We start from the raw sequence: 22,103 nt of genomic DNA on the forward strand, positions 1-22,103 counted from the left end.
TCAGTAAATATGAAGGATAGTTAATCTCACCATTAACAAAAGATTTTAGAAAAAAAATTACACAAACCCAGAAACTTATTTTTAAATACAAGTTAATGCTAAACAGGCTATTATATCAAGATAAATAGTCTCTTTACTACCAGTTTGAATATAAACTGGTATAATGTTTTTGGGAATATGATTTACAAGCAAAACCTTAAAATGGCCAATTTAGAAACTAATTTTTTTTTCTTTTTGAGACAGAATTTTGTAATTCACAGTGTGCATTGGGTAGTGCACACTTGTATTAGAAAACCAAAAAAAAAAAAAAAAAAAGAAATGATGTAAAGCAATTAGTTTTTAATGTTATCTAGACATATCTTATAATGCTTATAATCAGACTCCTATAATTTACGTATAGAATATAAATAAAATTGAAAGCAAAAAAAAAGTTGTTTTAACTTGCAACTATTAAAAAAAACTTGCAATTATTTGTAAGTATGGGCCTTGAACTTACTTTGGAGCCCAGAATGGCCTGGAACTTGCAACAATCCTCCTGTCTCAGCCTCCTGAGTGCTGGGATTACAGGCATGTGCCACCATGCTTGGCTAGAAACTAGTTCTAATGAAACAGGCATAGAATAAGGCATAGCCAAATGTTTAATAAATATGTGTTAAATCAATAAAAAAACAAGTGAAAAAAGTAATTTTATAAAATGTAATTTTTGTGAAAAATCTCTGTAGAAAAAGAATTAGAATGACACACAAATGGGAAAAGAGGTCATGGGCAATTTAAAAAACAGCTTTATTGAGGTATACTTTGACACACTGTAAAATTCACCTAATGTATATGTACAATTCAATTGCTTTATTTATATCGTAAATTATCACCATAATTAAGCACCATGGGCATTTTTTTCTCATTTAATCTTTTCCGTAGCATAATACAAGGCCTTTGTTTGAAAGGCTCCTTCAATGAAAGATGTGTGGAGATAAACTAAAATTGTCTATACAATTACTTTCTAACCATTTGAATCAGCTTCTCCAATTGGGCCCATGCATCTTTTTAGCACACTCTAGATTTTAAAGCAGCAATAAGGCTGTTGCGTTAAGAAGCTAGCAGGAGCGACATGCATAGGTTCTGTTTGATGCATACATTAATATCATTATTATTGATCTTTCTGTAAAAAGGTTTTACAGAATAACATATATGGTCGCAGTTCCCAACGGAAATGCAGATACAATATGAAACCAATGGCGAGCAACTATTCTGCTTCTCAGTCTTAACGACAGTGGAGTACACACGCTTCAGGTGTTGCCCAACCCACCTAGGAAGCTGACTAATCTTATCCTCAGTTCGTGAGAAATCCAGAGAAAGAACCTTCGGTGTATATTCACTTAGCAATCTGGAACAGAAAGCCCTTTGGGAAGAAGTCGACTGAGATCGGTTAACACATAAATGCCTGCAGAGCCCCGGTTCCCAATGCCCACCAAAGGCCTCCTACCTGCAGAGAAGCAGAGCAGGGACATCCGGTGCTTTAGGCGGCCCAAACCTAGCACGGTGGGAGCAAAGAACATAGCCTCATCGTCTGGGTGTGCAATCACCAAGAGGGTCCGGCTTCCAGCTCCCGGCAGACCAGCTTGCTCCTGAGTTCTTTTTCGTTCTGAGGAGTCCCAAACCCGAAGAAAGGCCCATATCAGCACCGCTGCAGTGACCCACAACAGGACCACCTCTCCCATGCCGGGTAAGTGACACTGCGCCTGCGTAGTAGCGAAGGCTGGCGCCTGCTCCCGTTCCGGTGAGAAAACTGCACCCGCAGAAACTGCGTTCCGCATTTAAGTGTGTCGTGGCTTCATTTTAAAAGTAGGGTTTGCTGTCTTAACACGGAAGCTCCCCACGTACTGTACTGTCTCCATCTTTAGCAGGATTTTTAGTCTTGTGTCTGCGCGGTTTTAGAGCAAAATCGAAGCCCGTGCTGTTCAATTTAAGATTATTGTCTGACCCTACCGAACAATGTTCTTAAAAGGAAGCTACTAAAATTAAACTACAACTGGTAGAAAAAGAGCTTCTTTCTCTCTTCAACTCATTTTTCAAAACCCTAGTTTTCCTAATTATATGGTTAGCCTGTACCTAAAGTTTTGCAAAAAGGCCTAATTTTAACGCCACTTTTTCCTTTTCAGTTTTGAGATGTAAATGATGGCTTTTCTAAAAACCGAGCGCATGGGGCCAAGGGGTAGCCGTACAATCGCTTCACGTAGGAGCAGGCTAGTAAGGTTGCGGGAGTGCACGTCCCAGTCCTGAGGATAAAAGTCGTTAGGCGTTACTACAGATTAAGGAGTAACACCGTGCACTAATCAGCCTCTCCCGGCGTTTCGGCGAGGAACTGGTGCCAGAGTATGGTGTACGTCGCCGAGCATCGCTGCCACGTGGTGACCGGGTCCTTCTATCCAGATCTCTGGCTGGTGGTGGCCGCTACCGTCCCACCGCGGAAGGGTCGCAGGCCAAAGCCACAGCCAGCCGCCCTTCCATTTCCCACGCCCGGAGGAGGAAGGCCGGGGGCGCGCGGAAGCCGGTCCGCCAGCGGCGGGCGCCACAAGCCTGTACGCGATGGCAGTCGCGCCGGGGCCCGCAGCGGGCGGTGCCGCCCGGGCCCGTGTACGAGCGAGGGCACCACAGCCGAGAGGCTGAGGGGACACGTTAAGTGGCCAGACGTTGGGTGACCCAGGAAACTAAGTAGGAGCGGCGTCCGACCAGCGGAGGGAGTCGCTCTCCCAGCCCTCCGGAAGAAGGAGGAGCTCGCGTCGGAGCCGCCTCAGCCGCGGCCGCCTGGGCTAGGGGGAGGGAGAGGGGTTGAGTCAAGATGGCGGCCAAGGTGGCGAAGCAGCAGCCCCGGCGGCGGCGGCGGCGGCCGGAGTGAGCGATCGGCTCGCAGCGCCCAGCGCGGCCCCGGTGTAGGACCGCGCGCCGGGCCGCGTCCTTGTTCCTCAGGCCCGGGGGCGCTCCGACTCCTACGTTCCGCCGGCTCCGGGTGAGTAGGCCCGGGCACCCGCAGCCCCGGCCGGCCTCCGGGCCCCTGCTCGCCTGGGGCTTCCGAGGACTCGCAGGGCACCCGCCGCAGGCGCGGCTTCTCGGGCGGGCTAGGGGCGTCGCGGGCCCGGCCAGGTCGGTACCTGCCCAGCCTCCCGGCCCCTTTCCTCGGCCGCCCCGGGGTGAGTCGGGCGCGGCGTGGAGCTCGGGCTGAGCGGGAGGCGGCTTACGGAGTTTGGAGGAAGAATGGGCAGCGGCCGGGCGGGGGCCGGCCCCGAGGTGTCGGAGGTGTGGGGAGGGGGCGTGCGGAGCCTCGGGCGGGCGGTGGGGACGCGAGGGCCGGTCCCGGGTGGGGCTGGCGCGGATGGCGGGCCGGGGTCACCCCGAGGTGGGGCTGGGGGTCGTGTTGGGGGCGTAGGAAGGGTTACGGAGGGTGACAGCGGTGAGCAAGTGTGTGAAGAGCAAACTAGTTACCTTTCTAACCAGGCCACTCACTTCAGGATGTAATAATGGCGAAGGGTGGGTAGTGGTAAGGGAAAGATCCGAACCCTCTGCCTTCCGCCGTTTATTATTGGTGTCTTCATGGGCTGGGTGGGCGAATGCACCTCGTTTTGGGGAGTAGAGGGATTTTAGAAAATTAAGAAATCAGCCTTAAAGGAGAAGAGACCGGATTCATTAAATTAACGGATCAGTAGTCATCTATTAGAGGAATGGGTGAGAGTAACTGATATTTATGAAAAGTATTTGCTCAGGAAATGTCAGGGTTGCATGGCTCAGTGTCTGTTCGGCAGAGTTAACCTTGGAAAGTCGTGGTATGGGTAATTCTAATCTTTGGGGTTAGTATATTCACCTGCATTAGATTGGCTTGCCTAATTATACCGTAATTATATCGAAATTCACATTCCTTGTGTGTACCCGGGTGAGGCAGTGATGGGAGGCTGAACATGGCAGTGTGTTAAAGAGCAACAGGCCCGGGATTTAAAAATGCCAACACATATTCATTCATTTGTTCAGCATATCTTGATCAATAGCTGCTGATGATTCTAGGTCACGTGTGATTGTGAATAACTGAAGAGTTGATGGCATTGCTGTGTATTTAATTTTTAATAGATTTTTGAAGTGTTTTTATGTACTCCATAAAAATATTTATTAGATGAAACAATTTGTACTTGCTTGAGCTCAGGCTATTTAGAATCTTATGTAGACAAAACTTACAGAAGAAATAACAAGTTACTACAGAGAAAAATCTTATTTTTTCCTTCAGTTAAAATCTAGTAAGAGTTTATTTTATTATTTAAAGTTTCCGGTTGCTTTGCCTTGCTTTAAACACATCAGTTAAGGAACATTATATCAACACTGTGATTATCAGTCACATACCAGGAGTGATTCCTTTCAATACCAAAATACTCTTTTACAAAAGCTTGCCATATGTTGAACGACAATACCGGAGAAAATGTAATACGCTGAGTTCTGATTCTTCCTGTAACTGACATTTTGTAGCATGATCAACCTTTCTGTGCTCCAGTTTCCTCATCTATAATATTAGGAAAACATTTGTTCTCCTTGGGTTGACTGTTAGAAGTCTAAAGGGAGTTAATAGGAAATTGCTTTAAATAGATTCAAAGTGTGCTTTCTATGAGGTGGTAACAGCTCTGTGATCCAATAATGCTTTATCTGTGAATCTCTCATTGGTGGTTACCCTTTCTACCTTGTGTTGTAGGTATTCATGTACCTGTTTATCTCTTCTGGAAAGCAGGATAGGTCTTTCTCAGATTTTATCTTTATGTTTAAGGCACCAAGTTGTGTGTGTGTGTGTGTGTGTGTGTGTGTGTGTGTATTGCCACTGCAAATTTTTGTTGAATAAATGTAGGAGTATAGTTAGAACAAACATTCATATTACAACATATTAAAATACACCTGTTATCTATATAGCTTTCTGTGGCGCTCTCCATGGCCTCTGGAGGAATGTAAAATTTTAACAATGCCTCCTTGGATTTTGAAAGATACAGTAAAAGTTGTTTGGACTGTCCTTGTAATTAAAGGTGGACCAAAATGCCAGAAATTATGTTTCTTTGTATTTGAGTAAAAATTTGTACATAGTTAGGTAAGTTTATATTATTCAGATGTCTGAAGCATTTGTAAAAATTGTGAAATTGGAGTTTGTTGCTATTGTAGAAAGCAAGGGCTTTTGGTTAGGACCAGAATTGATGTAGGTAAATTTTAGGCTGTTACTCAATATTTTGTGTTAGATTGTTATTTAGTTTTATTGTATTTCATGGTCTATCTTAGTTGTAATTTCAAATTCTTCATAATGTCTGAAAATGATAGCACTGTCACATAGTTACTTCCGTACGCATGTATGTATGTATGTATTTATGGGATTTTGCTGTTTCCCAAGCTGGCTTTGTATTACTGCGTTTAAGTTGGTACAGTCCTCGTGCCTCAGCCTCCTGGGTAGCTGGGACTACTGGTTTGTACCACAGCACTTGGCCCCATGTATTATTTCACTAGAATATGATACAAAGCGAAGAGTAAAGGTTAATCAGAATTATTATGTGTAGACTTACAGATTACAGCCTCAGGTGCTTCCAATCATTCACTTTGATACCAGACACCTATTACATTCAGGGTACAGCAGTAATTGCTGTAAAGCCCAGATGCATGGTTGAGATCAAGTATATGTACAGATAACTCAGTCTTCAGATTGCCCGACACTTTGTCATTTTCAAGCATTAGGATACCAAAGGCAATTTTGATGGTTAGGAAAACATTTTTCTCTCAGGACTTCTTAGAGGTATTGACAAACTTTATAAAAAGTTTCTGTAATGTAGCAGTAACTGCATGCAGCATCTGTTTTTTATTTTGGTACTTTTGTATTTTTCTTGAGCAATTTTGCTTTCTTCTACCATTTGTGCTGCTCCAGGAGTTTGTATGGTCAAGACATTTCTTGGATAGTCTTCAAGATAACCAGCTCCCCTAACCTTTGCACTTGAAAGCCCAACTCCTTACCAAACTGAGTGTTCATGTGGAGTTCCTCAGCTGCTATTTTTATTTAGTAGCCATTTCCAGGCCAAACTAAATTGACTGAAATACAATGTTAATAATTTATAGAACCATAGAATGTAGTCAGACAGGTTTAGTCTTGTTTCATTTTTGAATAAACTGAGGGGCTGAATAAACTGCGAGTGGTCTAAATTGTTGCAGTCGGTTGGTAGCAGGAGCCAAGTTTCTTATATCCAGCGTAGTGCTCATTCTGTTAAACTTACTTCTGTGGCATGGTTCAATGTGACGTTTGTTATTTAAAACAAAAATTGGAGTGGATGGAGAATAAGAGCTCACCATGGCTATTCATCTTATGTATTGAATTTAAAATAATATTAAATTTCTGCAATGAAAATATAGTTTAAACATTACATTGATCTAGGTTACTGATGTGGTGATCCCTGGGAATGTTTGCCTAATATTTAATCTACTTTGTTGCAAATCTTTTATTTTGTTTTATTTTTTAGTTTTTTTAGTAGTACTGGAGATTGAACCCAGGCATTTCTACTGAATGGCATTTCTAGTCTTTTAAAAATTTTTTTGAGATAAAGTTGCTAAGTTGTTGGATTTTCCAGGCTAGGCTTGAACTCAGTCTTCCAGAGTGCCAACATCATAGGCCTGTGCCACCAGGCTAGGCATGACTATTTCCTTAAACAAAAAAGTCTTTGAGGCTGTCTGAATTTAGTGACACTTCATGTAACCTTTTTTTTGTTTTGAGTTGAACAATTTATTGGAGAAAAGAAATGGGAATGGGAATGACTCCTGAAAGACAGGAAAGGATCCTAAATGGGTTGTCCCACTTGGTGTAATTTAATCATCACAGTGATGGAAATTGTATTATGTGAAGCATTAGGAACTCTGTCACCCAAACAAGTAGGTTAAACTGACACCTAGATTTTTTTTTTTTTAAAGTATGAGAGACTTCAGTTGTTTCATAAAAGCTTAGATAAATAGTATGGACCTGATCTGAATTTTTAGTGCTATATTGAAAAGCTCATTTTTAATATTAGTTTTTTTTTTTTTTCTTCCTGTGGTGTGTTGTGACTCTGGGCTCTAGGAGTTCTAAGCATGAGCACTGCTGGAACTGCATTTTATTTTTTTATTTAAAAAAATTTTTTTTGTGCCAGGGATCAAACTCATGACCACGGGCTTGTGAGGCAGGCCCTTATGCCGCGGAGCTGAATCCCTGGCTCCTGAAACTGCATTTCTAATCCGTTTCCAGTTGTGTAATACCGTACTAGTTTTCTAAAGATACTCATGCTATGCAGTGTACTTAAGGAAAAGGCATATTACTTTCTTTAAACAGATAATTGTCACATAAATACTTAGGTTAGGCATGTTTATTTAGGCTATTAAATAATATACCTATTTTCAGTTGTTTTTCTTTCACAGTGCTTTTTTTCAGGAGTGTTCTATGTTACTTGTCCAAACTCTACCACCGTTGAATTCTGCTTGTTTTGAAAGGCTTGATCACATAATACTTCATCCAGAAAGTCTTCCGTCATTTCCTTTTCTCTAAAGCATGTATTTTTGTTCAGAAAATTCTTGATGTTTTATATTTGCCATATACTTATATACATTTCTGTTTACTCCCTACTAGACCATAAGCCCTTGTAGGCTTTGCACATCAGTTATTTTTAGCAGTTATTTTTAATTTCTTTTTAATTTTGGGAGGATGAGAAAATAGACATGGTTCATCCCAGAGAATATTTATAATTTCAGAATATTTATAAACTCAAATTTTAGCATATAAAAGTGTTTTTGCTTACATATGCAGAAAACTTTGCAATAGTTTCAAAACTAGGAAAAATTAATGAGTTAGAAATTTGGGATAGTTGATTTATGGAATTATAATAGAACCTGGGAATTCCTTTGAAAGAATAGTACTGACTGGTAGCCTTATATGATTAATTAAATCCTTAAAATTAGTGAGAGATTCACTGGGATTACAAAAGTGGGCAGTTGGGAGGCTGGACAGGAGGATTACTCAGAATTTGAGGCCAGCTTGGACAACAAAACGAAACAAAATGAAAAAAGATCAGTTAGGAGTAAATGAAAAGTCAAGATTATGAAGTTATTTTGATTTTTTTCCCCTTCCTCATGCTTCTAGAGAAGTAAAATATAAGCTGTTTTCCTTTTTTTTCCTCCTTTGCTGTATACAAACTATTAAACCAGAATATATCAAAGTTACATTTTTCTAGGAAAATTCAATTTTTTCCTTTAAAAGAGATAGAATGTTGCTATATTGGTCAGGCTGGCCTCAAACTGTTGGCCTTAGCCTCCTGAGTATCTCAGACAGGGGACACCACAGTGCTTATGTTATGTCCCCTTAATGCTTATAGACATCCCTCTTCTCCAGCGTTGGTCTAACAACATTCTTGTTGAAGTTTTAATGGTCATACATCGTTCAGTGATAATCATTTTTTTTTAAGGCAGTTTATTCTCCTTCCTGATAGCATATGGGTTTATTTGTTTTTGAGCCAGGGTCTCTAAATACAATTCAGACTGACCTTGAATTCACTGTGTAACCCCAGGCTGGCCTTGAAGCCGTGATGACCCTCCTGCCTCTGCCTTCCCAGTGCTGGGATCATAGGTGTGCGCCCCTGTACCCGGCTAACATACGAGTTTATATAGCTTTGAAAATGTTTGTTGTAAGTAGTAATCATCATGTTTTTAAACTGTTCCAAGATGTTTAATTTTGTATTACTTTTAATTAAGTTCTTCAATTCATTTTTTAATTATAATAATTTTCATATATTTGGAAGTATTCGGAATGAAACCAAAACTTGTGTTTTCTACAAGTTATAGTTTAAAATAGGCACAATATAAATGTACTCGATGTAGGAGTATATACATTGGAGGGGACTGGGGCTGGGGATTTAGCTCAGTGGCATAAGTGCCTGTCTTGCAAGTGTGTGGTCATGAGTTGGATCCCCCGTACCGATAAAAAAGAAAAAGACCAAAAAAAAAAAAAAACCAAAAAAAAAAACCCCCCAAAACCCAAAAAACATTGGAGGGGACTGAGTGGAATGGGGAATGACTTTATGTTCACACAAAGCCCCCCATTCCCTTTTTGATGCAAGGTCTTCTTGTGTAATCCAGGTTGGCTTTGAACTCTTTTTTTTTTTTTTCCAGAACAATTTAAGCAACATAGTGTTTCACCACAAGACAATCCGACATAACAGTAGCTACCATAGTGTCTCTTTCCTTGAAATATTTGAGTATACCTTCATATACTATAGTATCAAACATAAAAACAGTGTAAAACCATTCAAGAGAATGAAAGTATTACAGGGTATTCAGAACCAACTAACAGAAAATGAACAGTGGTTTCTATATTATCTCCTTGTCTATAAAAAATTTTGTTTATACTATCACATATAATAAAATCCAATAAGATACAACATGATAAAACCGATGGAGACAGAAGAACGTAAGCTTGGTGGAACTTAAAACAAGATGATATTAAATCATCACTAGCTATTATAATGTGTTGTTTTCTTCAAAATAGCTGTTCATGCCATCACAGACAATAAAATCAAACAACCTAGAATAAAACCATTCCAATTAATGAATGAAAACATTATAAGGCTTCAAAGCAATATAATGGGGAATCATGGTTACCACATACTTTTATGTATTCTTACCATTTCTTACACTAGGGAAAGTATTCGGTGTTACACGTGAGTTTGGTTTATTTCGCTTGTGAGTATGGTCTCAAGCTGCGCCCATTTATTTATAAATATGTCAAATGTGATCATTCTTTATAGCTGAGTAGTTCTCCATTGTATAAAAATACCACAACTTTTTTATCCATTCCTCAGTTGATGGGCAGTTGGGTTGTTTCCAAGATCTGGCGATTACAAATTGTGCTGCTATAAACATGGGTGCACATATATCACTGTGGTGTGATGCTTTTAGTTCTGGGAATATGCCTAGAAGTGGAATAGCTGGAACAAATGGGACTTCCAATCCCAGCTTTCTGAGAAGTCTCCATGCTTACCTCCACAATGGTTGCACCAGTCTATACTCCCACCAACAGTGTAGGAGAGTTCCTTTTTCCCCACAGCCTCTCCAGCATTTGTTGTTGGTTTTCTTGATCCTGGCCATTCTTTCAGGAGTGAGATGGAATCTCAGTGTGGTTTTAGTGTGCATTTCTCTAATGAGTAATGATGATAAACATTTTTTCATGTGGTTTTGAACTCCTACACTCCTGCCTCAGCCTCCCAAGTGCTGGGGTTATAGGCAAGCACCACTGGGAGCAAGCATCAGCTGATACAAAGTCATTTTAATGCATGAGGAAGATACATTATTTTAAACTCGTCTCTCTTCCATTATAAGTAATAGTTTATGGAAGTACAATGTAAGACTGTGTGAAGATACTGAAGTGCAGTGTCACTTCTTAGATGTACCTGCCAAGCGTTGCATATTCTTACAGATTTTTTTCCTCTTATAAATTTCGGAATTATGAGATCATTATATTTGATACTCTTTGGTCTACTGTTGTTTCAAGGATTTATTTTTTGTGACAGGGTTTTGCTGTGTACTCTGGGCAGGCTTTGTTCTCACCGTGTAGCTCAGTCTAGCTTTGAACTCTTGATCCTCCTTCCTGTGCCTCTGAAATTATGGGGTTACAAGTGTGTGCCACCACTGCTGGCCAAGTTTGTATCTATTTGGAGCTATTTCTTTCATCAATGGCTGCATGGTACCACTTTCACTTTATGAAAATACCGTGATTTATTTATTTAATAAGTTTGTGGCTTCTAGGTTTTTTTGTCAGAAAATAATACTATAAACAATTTTTTGTGTATAAATGTATATTTATACATATGTGCACATGTATTTATTTTTTGTGCTTATGCAAGCAGCTTTGTAGGTTACATGCTTAGAAGCAGAGTTGCTGAACAATCCAAAGATGCAATACAGATTTGGATAGATGTAGACATGCATTACTTCCAAAGTTGGATGGACCAAATAATAAAGGCACCCACAATGTATGAGTATGTTGACACTCTGGGGAGTTTTGGGCATTACAAATTAAACGTTTGGATAATTTAAGAAATTGGCCTTTGCAGTCACTTTTAAAATTGAATATTTTTAGGGTGAGGAGAATTGTGTTGGGCTACAAAGTGAACCCAAGGCCAACCTGAATTGCAGAGCAGCAAGACCCTGTCTCAGAAAGACCAAAAAAAAGTCTGGAAAGTTCTTTACATAGCAGAAAATATACTTTTTTCATACATCCTTTTCATACACACATTTTTCACACTCATTGTCATGTAGTCAGATATAATAAATGCAACCAATATATAACTTGACTTCTCTATAATTTCCTTATTTGAAAATGAAGATAGTGGAATGGTTAAGCATAGTAGCTGGCACATAATAAATACTCAACAACTGTTACTTAATTGACTTTATTTTATTTTTTTGAGATAGGATTTCACTGTGCAGTTCAGGCTGGCCTTGAACTCTCTGTGTAGTGCAGGCTGGCCTCGAATTTAGGGCGGACCTCCTGCCTCATCTTCTGAATGTTGGATTGATTACAGGCGGGTGCCACTGTGCCCAGTTTGTTAGTTGTCTTCATTATTAGTCTGTGTATGACTTGTGGATTTCCTATGGTACTTAAAAAGACATTACTAACTATAAAATTTACAGTGTGCAGCCATGGATCAAATTAGAGGGAATATTATAAATAGTACAGTGCTTGCCTCTGTCTCATGTGTCTCTGTTTGTCTCACTCTCTTCCCCCTTTCTTTCATATGGGGAACAAATTCCAACTTGCAGTGTGCTAAATCTTCATCCCTTTTTGTTTTTGTTTTTGTTTTTCTTTTTAATTTTAGGACAGGATCTTGCCACATTGCTAATCCTGGGCTTGAACTTGTGATTCTCCTGCCTCAGTCTCTCATACTGCAAAGATTATGGGCATGCTCTACCATGCGTTGCTGTTTTATTTATTTATTGTCTTTTGTCTTTTTGAGACAAGGTCTTGGTATGCAGTTCAGGGTGCCCTTGAGCTAACTTTTTAACCCAGGCTGGCCTCAAACCCACAGTGAATCTTCCTGCCTCAGCCTCCTTCTTAAGTGCTAGGATTGCAGGTGTGTGACAGCATATCCAGCAATTTTCAGACTTTGCTTCCAGTAAATCCTGTACATTTCTTGTTTATTTCTCTTAACCAGTGAGACAGGGAATCAGAGGAATTATTTATTCATGAAAGAAAAATACAATCAAAAAAGGTTTTCATTTCAAATTATGGCAAACCTATATAGGACCCAAAGGGTGATATGATTGATAGTACTTTATGGGGGTTACCTTGTAGAGTGATGGGAAAGGGCCTTCTAGGAGACATTTGAACAGAGAGACTATAAGTTAAGAAGGAGCTAGCTTCCACATGAGTAACCCAGGAGAAGCATGCCAAGGGGATGTAAAGAAGGACAGAGGCCTGAGGTTAGGAAGGGCTGTCAGGAGGGGACAGTTAGGGCGAGAAAGCTGTTGTCGCTGGGGTTTGCTAAGCTGCTAGAGAAAGCGGGCCACATAAAACACACAGGGCCTTGCGGGCCATTTTAAGTAGTTTGAATTTTATTTGTAGTGCATGCATAGGAAGCCCTTGAGTCTTAAGGAGAAGACAGTCTGATTTATAGTTTAAGGCTTTGTGAGTGGAGAAAGTATGGAAGTGGGAAAGCAAATTAGTTTTCTGGACTCAGAGATAAGGGTGATGGAAGTGGTGGTGGAGAGGCCTGGGAGGCTTCGGCGTGTGTGGGAGCAAGGAGGGGGCCCTGGCCCGTGGTGCTGGATTGGCCGGTGCCGAGGGTTACGCACGGTTAGCTGCTGCCGAGCCGTGGGAACAGCACAGAGCAGTCCCTGTCCTTACCGGTATCTGAGGGTTTAGTTTCGTTCACTTTGCCTTAGAACTAGGTATAGTGAACCTATTTGAATTCTAATTTCCCTCTCTTCCCTACCTCGTCCCCACCTCCCTGTTAGGCAAGTCCCCTTATATTCCAGCTCTTTTTCCCTACTTTATTTTGGTATATTGTATACCTTTTAAAAAATGTGCTTGTTAGTCTTATTTGCTTAGTAACCTGCAGTAAGTTCTGCTGGCATGTGAAAAGGGAGGCAGCAGAACATAATTTTTAAGATATCTAAATTATAAAAAATTAGGGAAGCTTCTTAGCCTCTCTCAAGCCTTAAAGATAATAATGGAATTAGGCTTGTAGGTGAGCTCAAAGCAAACAGGAGAGAAAACAAAGTCTTAATATACTACTCAGTACATAAAAAAGACTTGGTGAATGGCAACACTTTATTATTCTCTTTAAGGTTTATTTATTTACTTATTTATTGCAGTACTGGGCAGTGAATCTAGTGGTGATCTACTATGAGATATATCCCTGGCCCTTTCTAGGTTTTTTTTTTTGAGACGTGTCTCTCTTTGTAGTTTAATCCTTGAATTGACTATGTAGCTCAGGCTGGCCTCAATCCTCCTGCCCCCTCAGTGTTGGGATTACAGGCATTTACCACCACACCTGGCATTGTTTTATATGTTAAATCAGTCCCATAATCTTTCTGATCTCAATACATATTCTTTTTTGTGTGTGTTAAGGAAAGAATTGGGAAGTAGTCATTTATTTGTCATTTAATATAGTGCAGATACAGTACAGGGTTTTTAATTTGGTGATTGTCTAGTACTGCCTTTTGGGAAATTTTTCCTTTCTCACTTTATGTGGGGATAAAGTAGTATCATTTTTCTTATGTTCAAGGATTGTTTATTGAATGCATGTACCCATAGATACATCAATAATTGTCTTTATTAATATTTTCTGTCACTATCATATCTTATTGGGACTGTGGTATTGTAACTTAAAAAGCTTTGTTGTTTTGCTCCCATTCACCTTTCTCTCCCTGTCTCTCTCTCTTTTTTTCTTTGAGCCAAGGTCTCACTATGTAGTTCAGACTGGCCTTAAACTCACTATGTAGCATCGGTTGGCCTCCTGCCTCAGCCTTCTATGCACTGAGATACAGGCATGCACACCATCCTTGGTCATTCATCTGTCATGTGTCATAATTCCATAGGAGGCTTCAAATAAAATACCTTGTTAACGATACTCTTTTAGGACAACTTTTGTTTTAAATGGGAAGAATGCTTTAGTTCATTTTAACAATGCTTTAGTTTATATTCTTGAATAGTACTACTGTGGTATTGTACCAGTTGCAGAACTTACATATTCTGGTCTTTTCTGGATGTTGGACTTTGAGGCTCAGGATAGTAGCTTAGCTTTTTAACTTATCTCCAGACTAGATTTCAGATGGCTGAGATGCCCAGGGCAGTGGTCTCCCGGAGCCTCTCCCTGAGTAACATGCCGTGGGAGTTGCATCAGAGCTGGGTTGCTTTGTGGAAATTAGTGAAACCTAATTGACTTTAGTTTAGTATTTTACTATCTGTGGTGTCATAAAAGGACATTCCCTTACCCGATTTTTTTTCCTTTTTTTGTTTTTTGAGATAGGGTCTTGCTCTGTAGTTCAGGCTGACCTTGAATTTACTGTGCAGTCCAGGCTGACCTCAAACTCACAGTGATCTTTCTGCCTCAGCCTCCAAAGTACTGGGATTACAGGTATGTGCCAATCACACCCAGCCTTTTCCCTTACTTTGTATCTTAAAATTTTATTATTTGATTAGTTAAAAAATGCATATTTTGTATGATTTTTTTCTACTTTGGCGAAATGTGGACTTACCTCTCTCATGAGTCTTAGTGGATTGATTCTTGCTCATCTGAAGAGTCATCTGCAGTCTTGCCACAGTGCAGTATATTTTTAGCTTTTTTTCCAAGATAGCTTAGGCCACCTTGAAAAGCTATCCAAGTACATTTTGGTTATGCAAAGATTGTAGGCCAAAAGCCAGGAGTTCCTGGTGAGAGAAGGATTAGCTTTTTATTTTTAGAAGATTGTGTTTGAAATTTTGTTGTTGTAATAAAGTTTCCCGTTGAGTAAATGTGTGCGTTTAATATGGGAAGAACAAACAGGAACTTAAATAGACCATTTTATTTGGCCATATTTTATTGTCCTTTTGCAAGCTACAGGCATCTAATTTTGAGTTTATCTGTAGAATTTAGATTTAGTGTACTCTTATCAATTAAAACAGTGATATCTTGTTTTAGCATGTTATTCTTGCCCTAAGATTTTATGTTTATTGTTATTTAAAACATAAGGCACTTATGAAATCTTGAGCAGATTTCTTAAACAATTCAAAATTTCTACATTATGTGAGCCAAGCATGTAACTTGTCCTTTATTAATGAGTTTTGATGCCAAGACATTATAATTTCAGTTATAACTGCCAGTTAGTATGTTCTCTTTCCCTTCAGCTCTAATTTTAAGTCAGATTGTTTTATTTCAGTTGGTTTCAAACTGTAGTGTTCTGTAGAGATATCTTGGTGACTGAGGGGAAAGAAGGATGGGGCCAGTGGTGCTGAAAACATCGATGGATTCTGGATTCCCACATTCTCACTGAATTAATTTCTCTTCTGTATCTTTTATACTTTGGGCTTACATGTAAAGGAAGGAGCGCTAGTTAGAAAATAAAAAAGTCTGAGTACTGGCTGTCAATTTCATGGGTAGGGTTTGAGAAGAAGGTTGGCATGGTCTCCAGGCTGCAGTTCCTGAGGATAGGAGGGGCCTGCTCTAGACCAGGCATGGTGGTGCACGCCTGTAATCCCAGCAATCAAAGAGGCTGATGCTGGAAGATCATTTTGAGTGTGAGGCCAGCCTGGGCTACATGGTGAGTTCGAGGCCAGTCTGAATTACATAGCGAGACCTGTCAAAAAAAAAAAAAAAAAAAGGACTTGTTATAACCCTAAATGTATATGCCAGTTGATGATGATCTCTTGATTTTGATATTGTTTTATTGTCTCCTGTGTCTGGCTGATTATACTTTTATTTTTATTTGAAAATTGTTTTCGGAATTTTGAGACTGTCTCGCTATGCAATTGAAGCTTGTCTTGAACTTACTATGTAGCCCAGGCTGGCGTTAAGCACAGTGCAGGGCGGTTTTCCTCTTCAGCCTCCCAAGTGCTGGAATTCTAGGCATGTGGTTATACTTTTAACTCAGCCTGTTTTTTGTTGTTGTTGTTGCTGTTTTGAGACAGTGTCTCACTGTGTAGTTCAGGATGGCCTTGAGTTCACTGTGTAAAGCAGGCTGGCCTTGAACTCACTATGTAGCCCAGGGATCTTGTCTCAGCCTGTTGAGTGCTGGGATTATGGGCGAATACCACCATGCTTGGCCCTACTAAAATCACTTCAGAAAGCCTAGGACCTCAGGAAAGATTATTGACAAAAGTGAGAAATAAATATGTAATTTATACCTGAGTGACACAGTGCAGATACTGAACTCTGGACTAACCATTATTGAAAAAAAAGAAAGAAAACAGAAACTCCCTAAATCCACACCACTGTAAAGATTTCTAGCGTGTAAGTCACTCAGAAAAAAATTTCGATGATCCAGGGGTTAAGATCTTCCTTTTGCCTTTGTATCCCGTTTATAGCTTTATGTACTTGCATGTCTGAATTGGGAGGAGACCTCAGAGGTAAATTATTTAAGCATTTCTTAAGGTTGTAGATTAATATTGCTTACAAAACATGAAATATTCATGAATGTTCATATTGTCAGATAAAACTAAGAAGTTATTTATGACCTCATGAGATGATTGGCAAGATACATTGTTAAGTAATAAATGAAGATGCAGAACAGTGTGTGCTTGTGAATTTTTAAGGGATGTCTCTAAAAGGATACTCAGAAACTACTTTTGGTTGCCTTTTGGGAGAGCAGCTGAGTAGCAGCAGCTGGAGAATGAGGGTGAGAAAGACTTTTTACTTTATACTCTTTGTTAACTTTTAAAAACTGTTATATCATATAATACTCATTTCCAAAAATTTAAAAAAAAAATTACCACTGTCTCTCAACAACAGAACTCCTACATGTTGGCTTTTCCTTATACCCAGCACAAGTATTGATACAGAGATCAGGGAGAAGTTACCGGATGGTTTTAATACGTGGCCCCACTGAACATCTTGCTTAACTGGTGGGGTAGTTCATTACTTGCTGAGAAAGCACCACAGCATTGGGGAAAATTAAAAAAAAAAAAAAGAAGAAGAAAAAACCAACAACTAGCTTCTTCCATTTTTGCCCTGACAGCTGATACTGGAAGGATTATTGAATTTCTGTATTCTTCAAATTTCTCATCTGTAAAGTCAGTGCTGGTTGGGTAATTGCAAAACCTCTCACCCCCAGCGTTTGCTGCTTGCTGTATCTTGGCTTAGGCCGTGGAGAAAGCAGAGCGGAATCAGGCTGGTCAGTCATCTCACCCTCCTATAGCAGAAAAAGTGAGATGAGAAGGAAGTTTATTTAGGGTAGTCATCTGTTACATATTATCAAGTAAAATAAAATATGAAGATATGCTATACATTTTGTTTTCAAGTTAGAATAATGTTTACGAAATTTTTATTTTCTAATTCTAACTGGGTAAGGAATTTGATTAAAAACGGGAAATTGGGTTGAATTGGTGTATTGAAACTTTTGTCTGAATTTTCTCTTTTAAATCCTTGAAATGGTGGAACCAGAAAAATTATGCTGCTAAGGAACATAAAATATTAAATAAATAGACAATATAGACAATTTTCATTTTAACTGTAAGTAATTATACTGAGTGTATTTTCACACATGTATATGTTTATATAAACTTTGTTGTGTGAATTTTTGTATTTTTATGTGTAATTGAGGAAGGGTATATAAATATTCACACAAATATTTTTTCATCATAGTCCCCATCATATATGTGAAATAGTCCTGTCTTATTGTTCATCTTAGAAAAAAAATACCATGTTTTGGGATGGGAATGCTCAGTAGTATAAGGGTTCCTGTTCTCTTATAATAAATCTAATGATTCAGTATTTACGTGTTCTGGCCCAGTTTCTTTGTGGCACCTGACAAAGTGACCCTGATACTTGAATGAAGGAAATATTCTAGATGTGAAAGGTGAAGTCTTTGAAAGTAGAAGCAAACTGGGTGTGGTGGTACATGCCTATCCTCCCAGCACTCAGGAGGCTGACGCTGGAGGATTGCCATGAGTTTGAGGCCAGCCTGGGCTGCAAAGTGAGATCAAGGTCAGCCTGAATTGCATAGCCAGATCCCGTCTCAAAAAACAAAATAAAAATAAAAACAAAAAAGTAGAAGCAACAACAAAGCAAGCAAAGGGGAAAGTGCTTTATTCAATATAAAAACTTTATAATGTCATCATGATTTACAAAATGTGCTGTGGTATAGGACAAGAGAAACCAAATTAACATCTAGAATTGTAAGTGGGGACATACTTAATAGTAAAGATGAGGTTTTTTTTTTTAATGTATAATTTCAGCCCCATAAAAGTATAGAGAGCAGTATGCCTGGGGTCCATCTATCTACTGTCTGTTTTGTTTTATCACAGTTGCTTTACTTTTTAAGAAAGTGTTACAGAGTCTACCTTTTCCCGCTTCCTCAGATGTAACCGTCATCCTAAATTAGATGTATATCATATATATGTTTTTATTGTATGTGTATTATGAACCATAAGTCGTATTTTTTCATTTCTCAACTTTTTTGAGGGATGTGTTTTGAAATATGTAGCTATAGTTTCTTTTTATTCATTCATTTTTTTGATACTGGGAATTGAATTCAGGACCTCGCATTTTGCCAGGCAGGCATTGTGTCACTGAGCTGTCTGCCTGACTCGGGCTATTCACTGAAACTGCTGTATTTCTTTTTGTTCATACTAGTTTATTTTATTGACTTATCTTTAGGTTTTCTTCACATTTTTCTATTTCAGTAAATACCCTTTTGCAATAAATATCCCTTATTTATTTATATATGCTAGCTTCTCTAGAGTACATACCTACCAGTGAAATTGCTGAGTTATATTAAGGGTAGCGTTGCTAGTCCATACAGAAAGACAGGCTCAGTGAGTTACCTATGAATTAAGAAAATACAATTAGACTCCTTTCCCATTTTTAATCAAATTCCTTACCCAGTTAGAATTAGAAAATAAAATTTCCTACAGAATTTTTAGATGGTTAAGAAGATAAATATTAAAAAATTAAAACTTTAAGTAGTGTGAGAGCAAACTGTGTAACACTTATAATTTGGGGGTGGAGGTCTTTGCAAAGGTGAAATGAACTGAATGGGATGTGTGTACCTGTCATTCTAGCATTTTAAAAGGGGCCAAGACCAAAGATCACTTGAGCCCACTGGTTCAAGACCAGCCTGGGCAATATAGTGAGACCCTGACTTAAGAAACCAAAACCAAAACCAAAACTGTATGAATTAGATGTTTAGGACAATTCCTTGAGACATATTCTCAGTCATTTATCTTTAGGTATCTGAACAGATAAATTGATAAATTCCTAGAAGAGGAATTACTGTAGTAGAGGACATACATGTTTTTAAGACTTTTGGTACAGCTTGCCTGGCAAGCGCTAGGTCATGAGTTCAATCCTCAGTACCACACACACAAAAAAAGATTTTTGTTAGGAAGGTAATTTGGGCCAGTTTATATACAAACTAGTGAGTAAAAGAATGCTGATTCTCCAAAACCTTCACCAATATTAGGCATTTTATATATATATACCAGTTTGTTTGGAAAAATGATTTTGTTTTTGTTTTGCTTTTTTTTTTTTTTTGTGATTTGCAATGAAGGTAACTTTGTTTTTCATTTCCTTTGTTAATCCTATCTTGGGGTTGGGGATGTAATTCATTGGCACTGCCTGCCTGACAAGCACAAGGTCTAGAGTGTGATTCCTGGAACAAAAAAAAAAAGAAACAAATAAAAAACAAACAAATCTAACCTTCTTAATTCTGTCTTACCATCATAAGTTTTTTGGTTGTGATCATTTTTTTCTTAGTGATTTGTTTAAAAAAAAACTATATGTAGATATGTTGGGTGTACTGACATATAACTGTAATTCTGGGAAGCTGAGGCAGGGGGATTGCACATTTGAGACTAGCTTGAGAAATTGAGTGACCTAGTGAAACGCTGTCTCAAAATAAGGATTGGAGATGTTGCTTATTGTAAAGGCCCTGGGTTCAGTTCTCAGCACTGTGAAGAAGAAAAAAGTTAAAATGATGAATTCTGTATATTTTACCACAGTAAAAAGAACCTTTTTACCCATTAGCTATCTTCCAATATTCTTTATATCTGCGTCACTATCCCACAGTGGCCACTGATCCTTTTTTTTATCATTGTATATTTGCTTCTTCTGGACTTTTTTTTTTTTTTTTTTTTTTTTTTTGTCTTTTTCCTTTTTATAGGTACTGGGGATCGAACTCATGACTGCCTGCTTGCAAGGCCGGCACTTATGCCGCTGAGCTAAATCCCCAGCCCCTCTTTTGGACTTTTGTACGAAAGTAAATCATGTGTTGCCATTGGCTTCTTTTTTTTTTTTTTTTTTTGTCTTTTTTGTCTTTTTGAGACAGGGTCTCACTGTGGAGTTCCGGCCGGCCTTGAGCTCACTTTGTAGCCCAGGCTGGTCTCAAACTCACAATGATCATTCTACCTCAGCCTCCTGAGTGCTGGGATTACAGGCATGAGCCACCAGGCCCGGCTCTCATTGGCTTATTTTAATCAGCAATTTCATTCTTTTTTAGGGTTGAATCTGTTCTTTGGGAATATACCACATTTTATTTACCCATTCACCACTTGACAAGATATGACATTTGGGTGGTTTTCCCAGGTAGTATTACTTTTTGAACTTTTGAGATTCTGATATTCTAAGACATGAAAACTTGCTCAGCCTGTACTAAGTAAAGGAGGGTTTACAAAGACTAGGCACTTTAACAGATATCTAAGGACACGGAAAGAGCTGTATAGCTTTGCTTCTCATGGTGACTGACCCTGGAACAAAAGGCAGACGCTAAGGGTCCTCCTGCTTTGTCTCACAGGGCTGGTGGTCTTTTTCTGACTCTCTGCATGTCTGTCCCACACTGTCTGTAAACTGACACTTTCATTTCCCCTGTAATTTCTTTGGCACTTCCTTGGTTTACCTTGACTATCTTGCTTTGAGTTCTTTGTGGCTCAATTTCCTGTAGCTAATGTTCTTAATTCCATATTTTGGAGAGGAATCTGGTTGGTTGGTTCTTGGTCCAGTATATTTTAGCCATGTGTTACCCAGAGGGACAGTCTCCAGAACACAGATATGTATATATGAATTTGGGTGTAACTGGTCTCCAGAGTCTTAGGCTGGTCAGACTAAAGAGTACCTAATGATCATCAAACTTTTTGACTTGCACTTTTAAAAGTTATTTAGGACTCCAACAAGGTTTTGCTTATATGAGTTATATATGTGTTGATATTTATCAAGATAGATATTAAATAAAGAAATTCTAATTATTCAAAAACAGGGTGTAGGATGTAGCTCAGTGCTATGGCCTGTGCTTAACATGAGTGAGAATCTGGGTTTGATTTCCAGCTCCCAACGTACATACATTATATATCTGTACTACATGTTAATATAAATTATGCTTTTTTATGATATGTGACTATTTTCAAAAATAAAATTTGGTAGGACTGATGTTTTGCCTTTTGCAAATCTTTAATATCTAGCTTGATATTAGAAGATGAAATACTGCTTAATTCTCATGTATACTGCATTAAATCTCTTAAAATATACTTTTTTTTTATTTAAAGAGAAAAACAAAACAGAAAAAAGGGTAGCAACAATACAGAATTCCAAAAAATAAATAAATAAATAAACACTAAGAAATCACTAGTTGATAAATTACATACTGTCATCTTAGAAATAGTTGTTCAGGTTCCAAAATTAAAGTGTACAAAGTGGACATTCAAACAGTGAGACGGCAAACAGTTCTGCTCAACGATCCAACAAAACTTAGTAATATGGTTATCTGTCTTACACACGTAAACATACATGCAGTTATGTCCTTTAGAGCACTTTCGCTTCCTTTCTTTTTTACAATAGAAATTACACATTTTGGGTTTTATTACTCCTACAGTTCTTATTTTTTACACTAGAGACACAATGTGA

General features: G+C 38.8%; 2 protein-coding genes across 21 annotated transcripts in view; one reads left to right on the top strand and one right to left on the bottom strand.

Annotated features, from left to right (window-relative positions):
* Pigl (phosphatidylinositol glycan anchor biosynthesis class L) overlaps positions 1-2,697 on the bottom strand; it is a 78,658-nt gene extending 75,961 nt beyond the window's left edge. The window contains exon 1 of one of the 2 annotated variants that reach the window (XR_010045304.1): positions 1,484-2,697. Coding sequence is in view for 1 of the 2 variants with exons in the window: in XM_003466307.5 (XP_003466355.2) it covers positions 1,484-1,814 (331 nt within the window). In the remaining variant the exon portion in view is untranslated. The remainder of the gene's footprint in view (positions 1-1,483) is intronic. The other variant, XM_003466307.5, reaches the window with a different exon arrangement.
* Positions 2,698-2,867: 170 nt separating this feature from the next.
* Ncor1 (nuclear receptor corepressor 1) overlaps positions 2,868-22,103 on the top strand; it is a 152,723-nt gene continuing 133,487 nt past the window's right edge. For 17 of the 19 annotated variants that reach the window (XM_063242447.1, XM_063242441.1, XM_063242453.1 and 14 more), the window contains exon 1: positions 2,868-3,007. The gene's annotated coding sequence lies outside the window, so the exon portion shown is untranslated. Of the gene's footprint in view, positions 3,008-14,543; positions 14,652-22,103 lie in introns of all 19 variants that reach the window. The other 2 variants (XM_063242443.1, XM_063242442.1) reach the window with 1 other exon arrangement.

Source organism: Cavia porcellus, unplaced genomic scaffold, assembly GCF_034190915.1.
Source record: "Cavia porcellus strain 051 isolate PalLab524CR breed Dunkin Hartley unplaced genomic scaffold, mCavPor4.1 scaffold_32, whole genome shotgun sequence".
In the NCBI taxonomy this organism is placed as follows: Eukaryota; Metazoa; Chordata; class Mammalia; order Rodentia; family Caviidae; genus Cavia; species Cavia porcellus.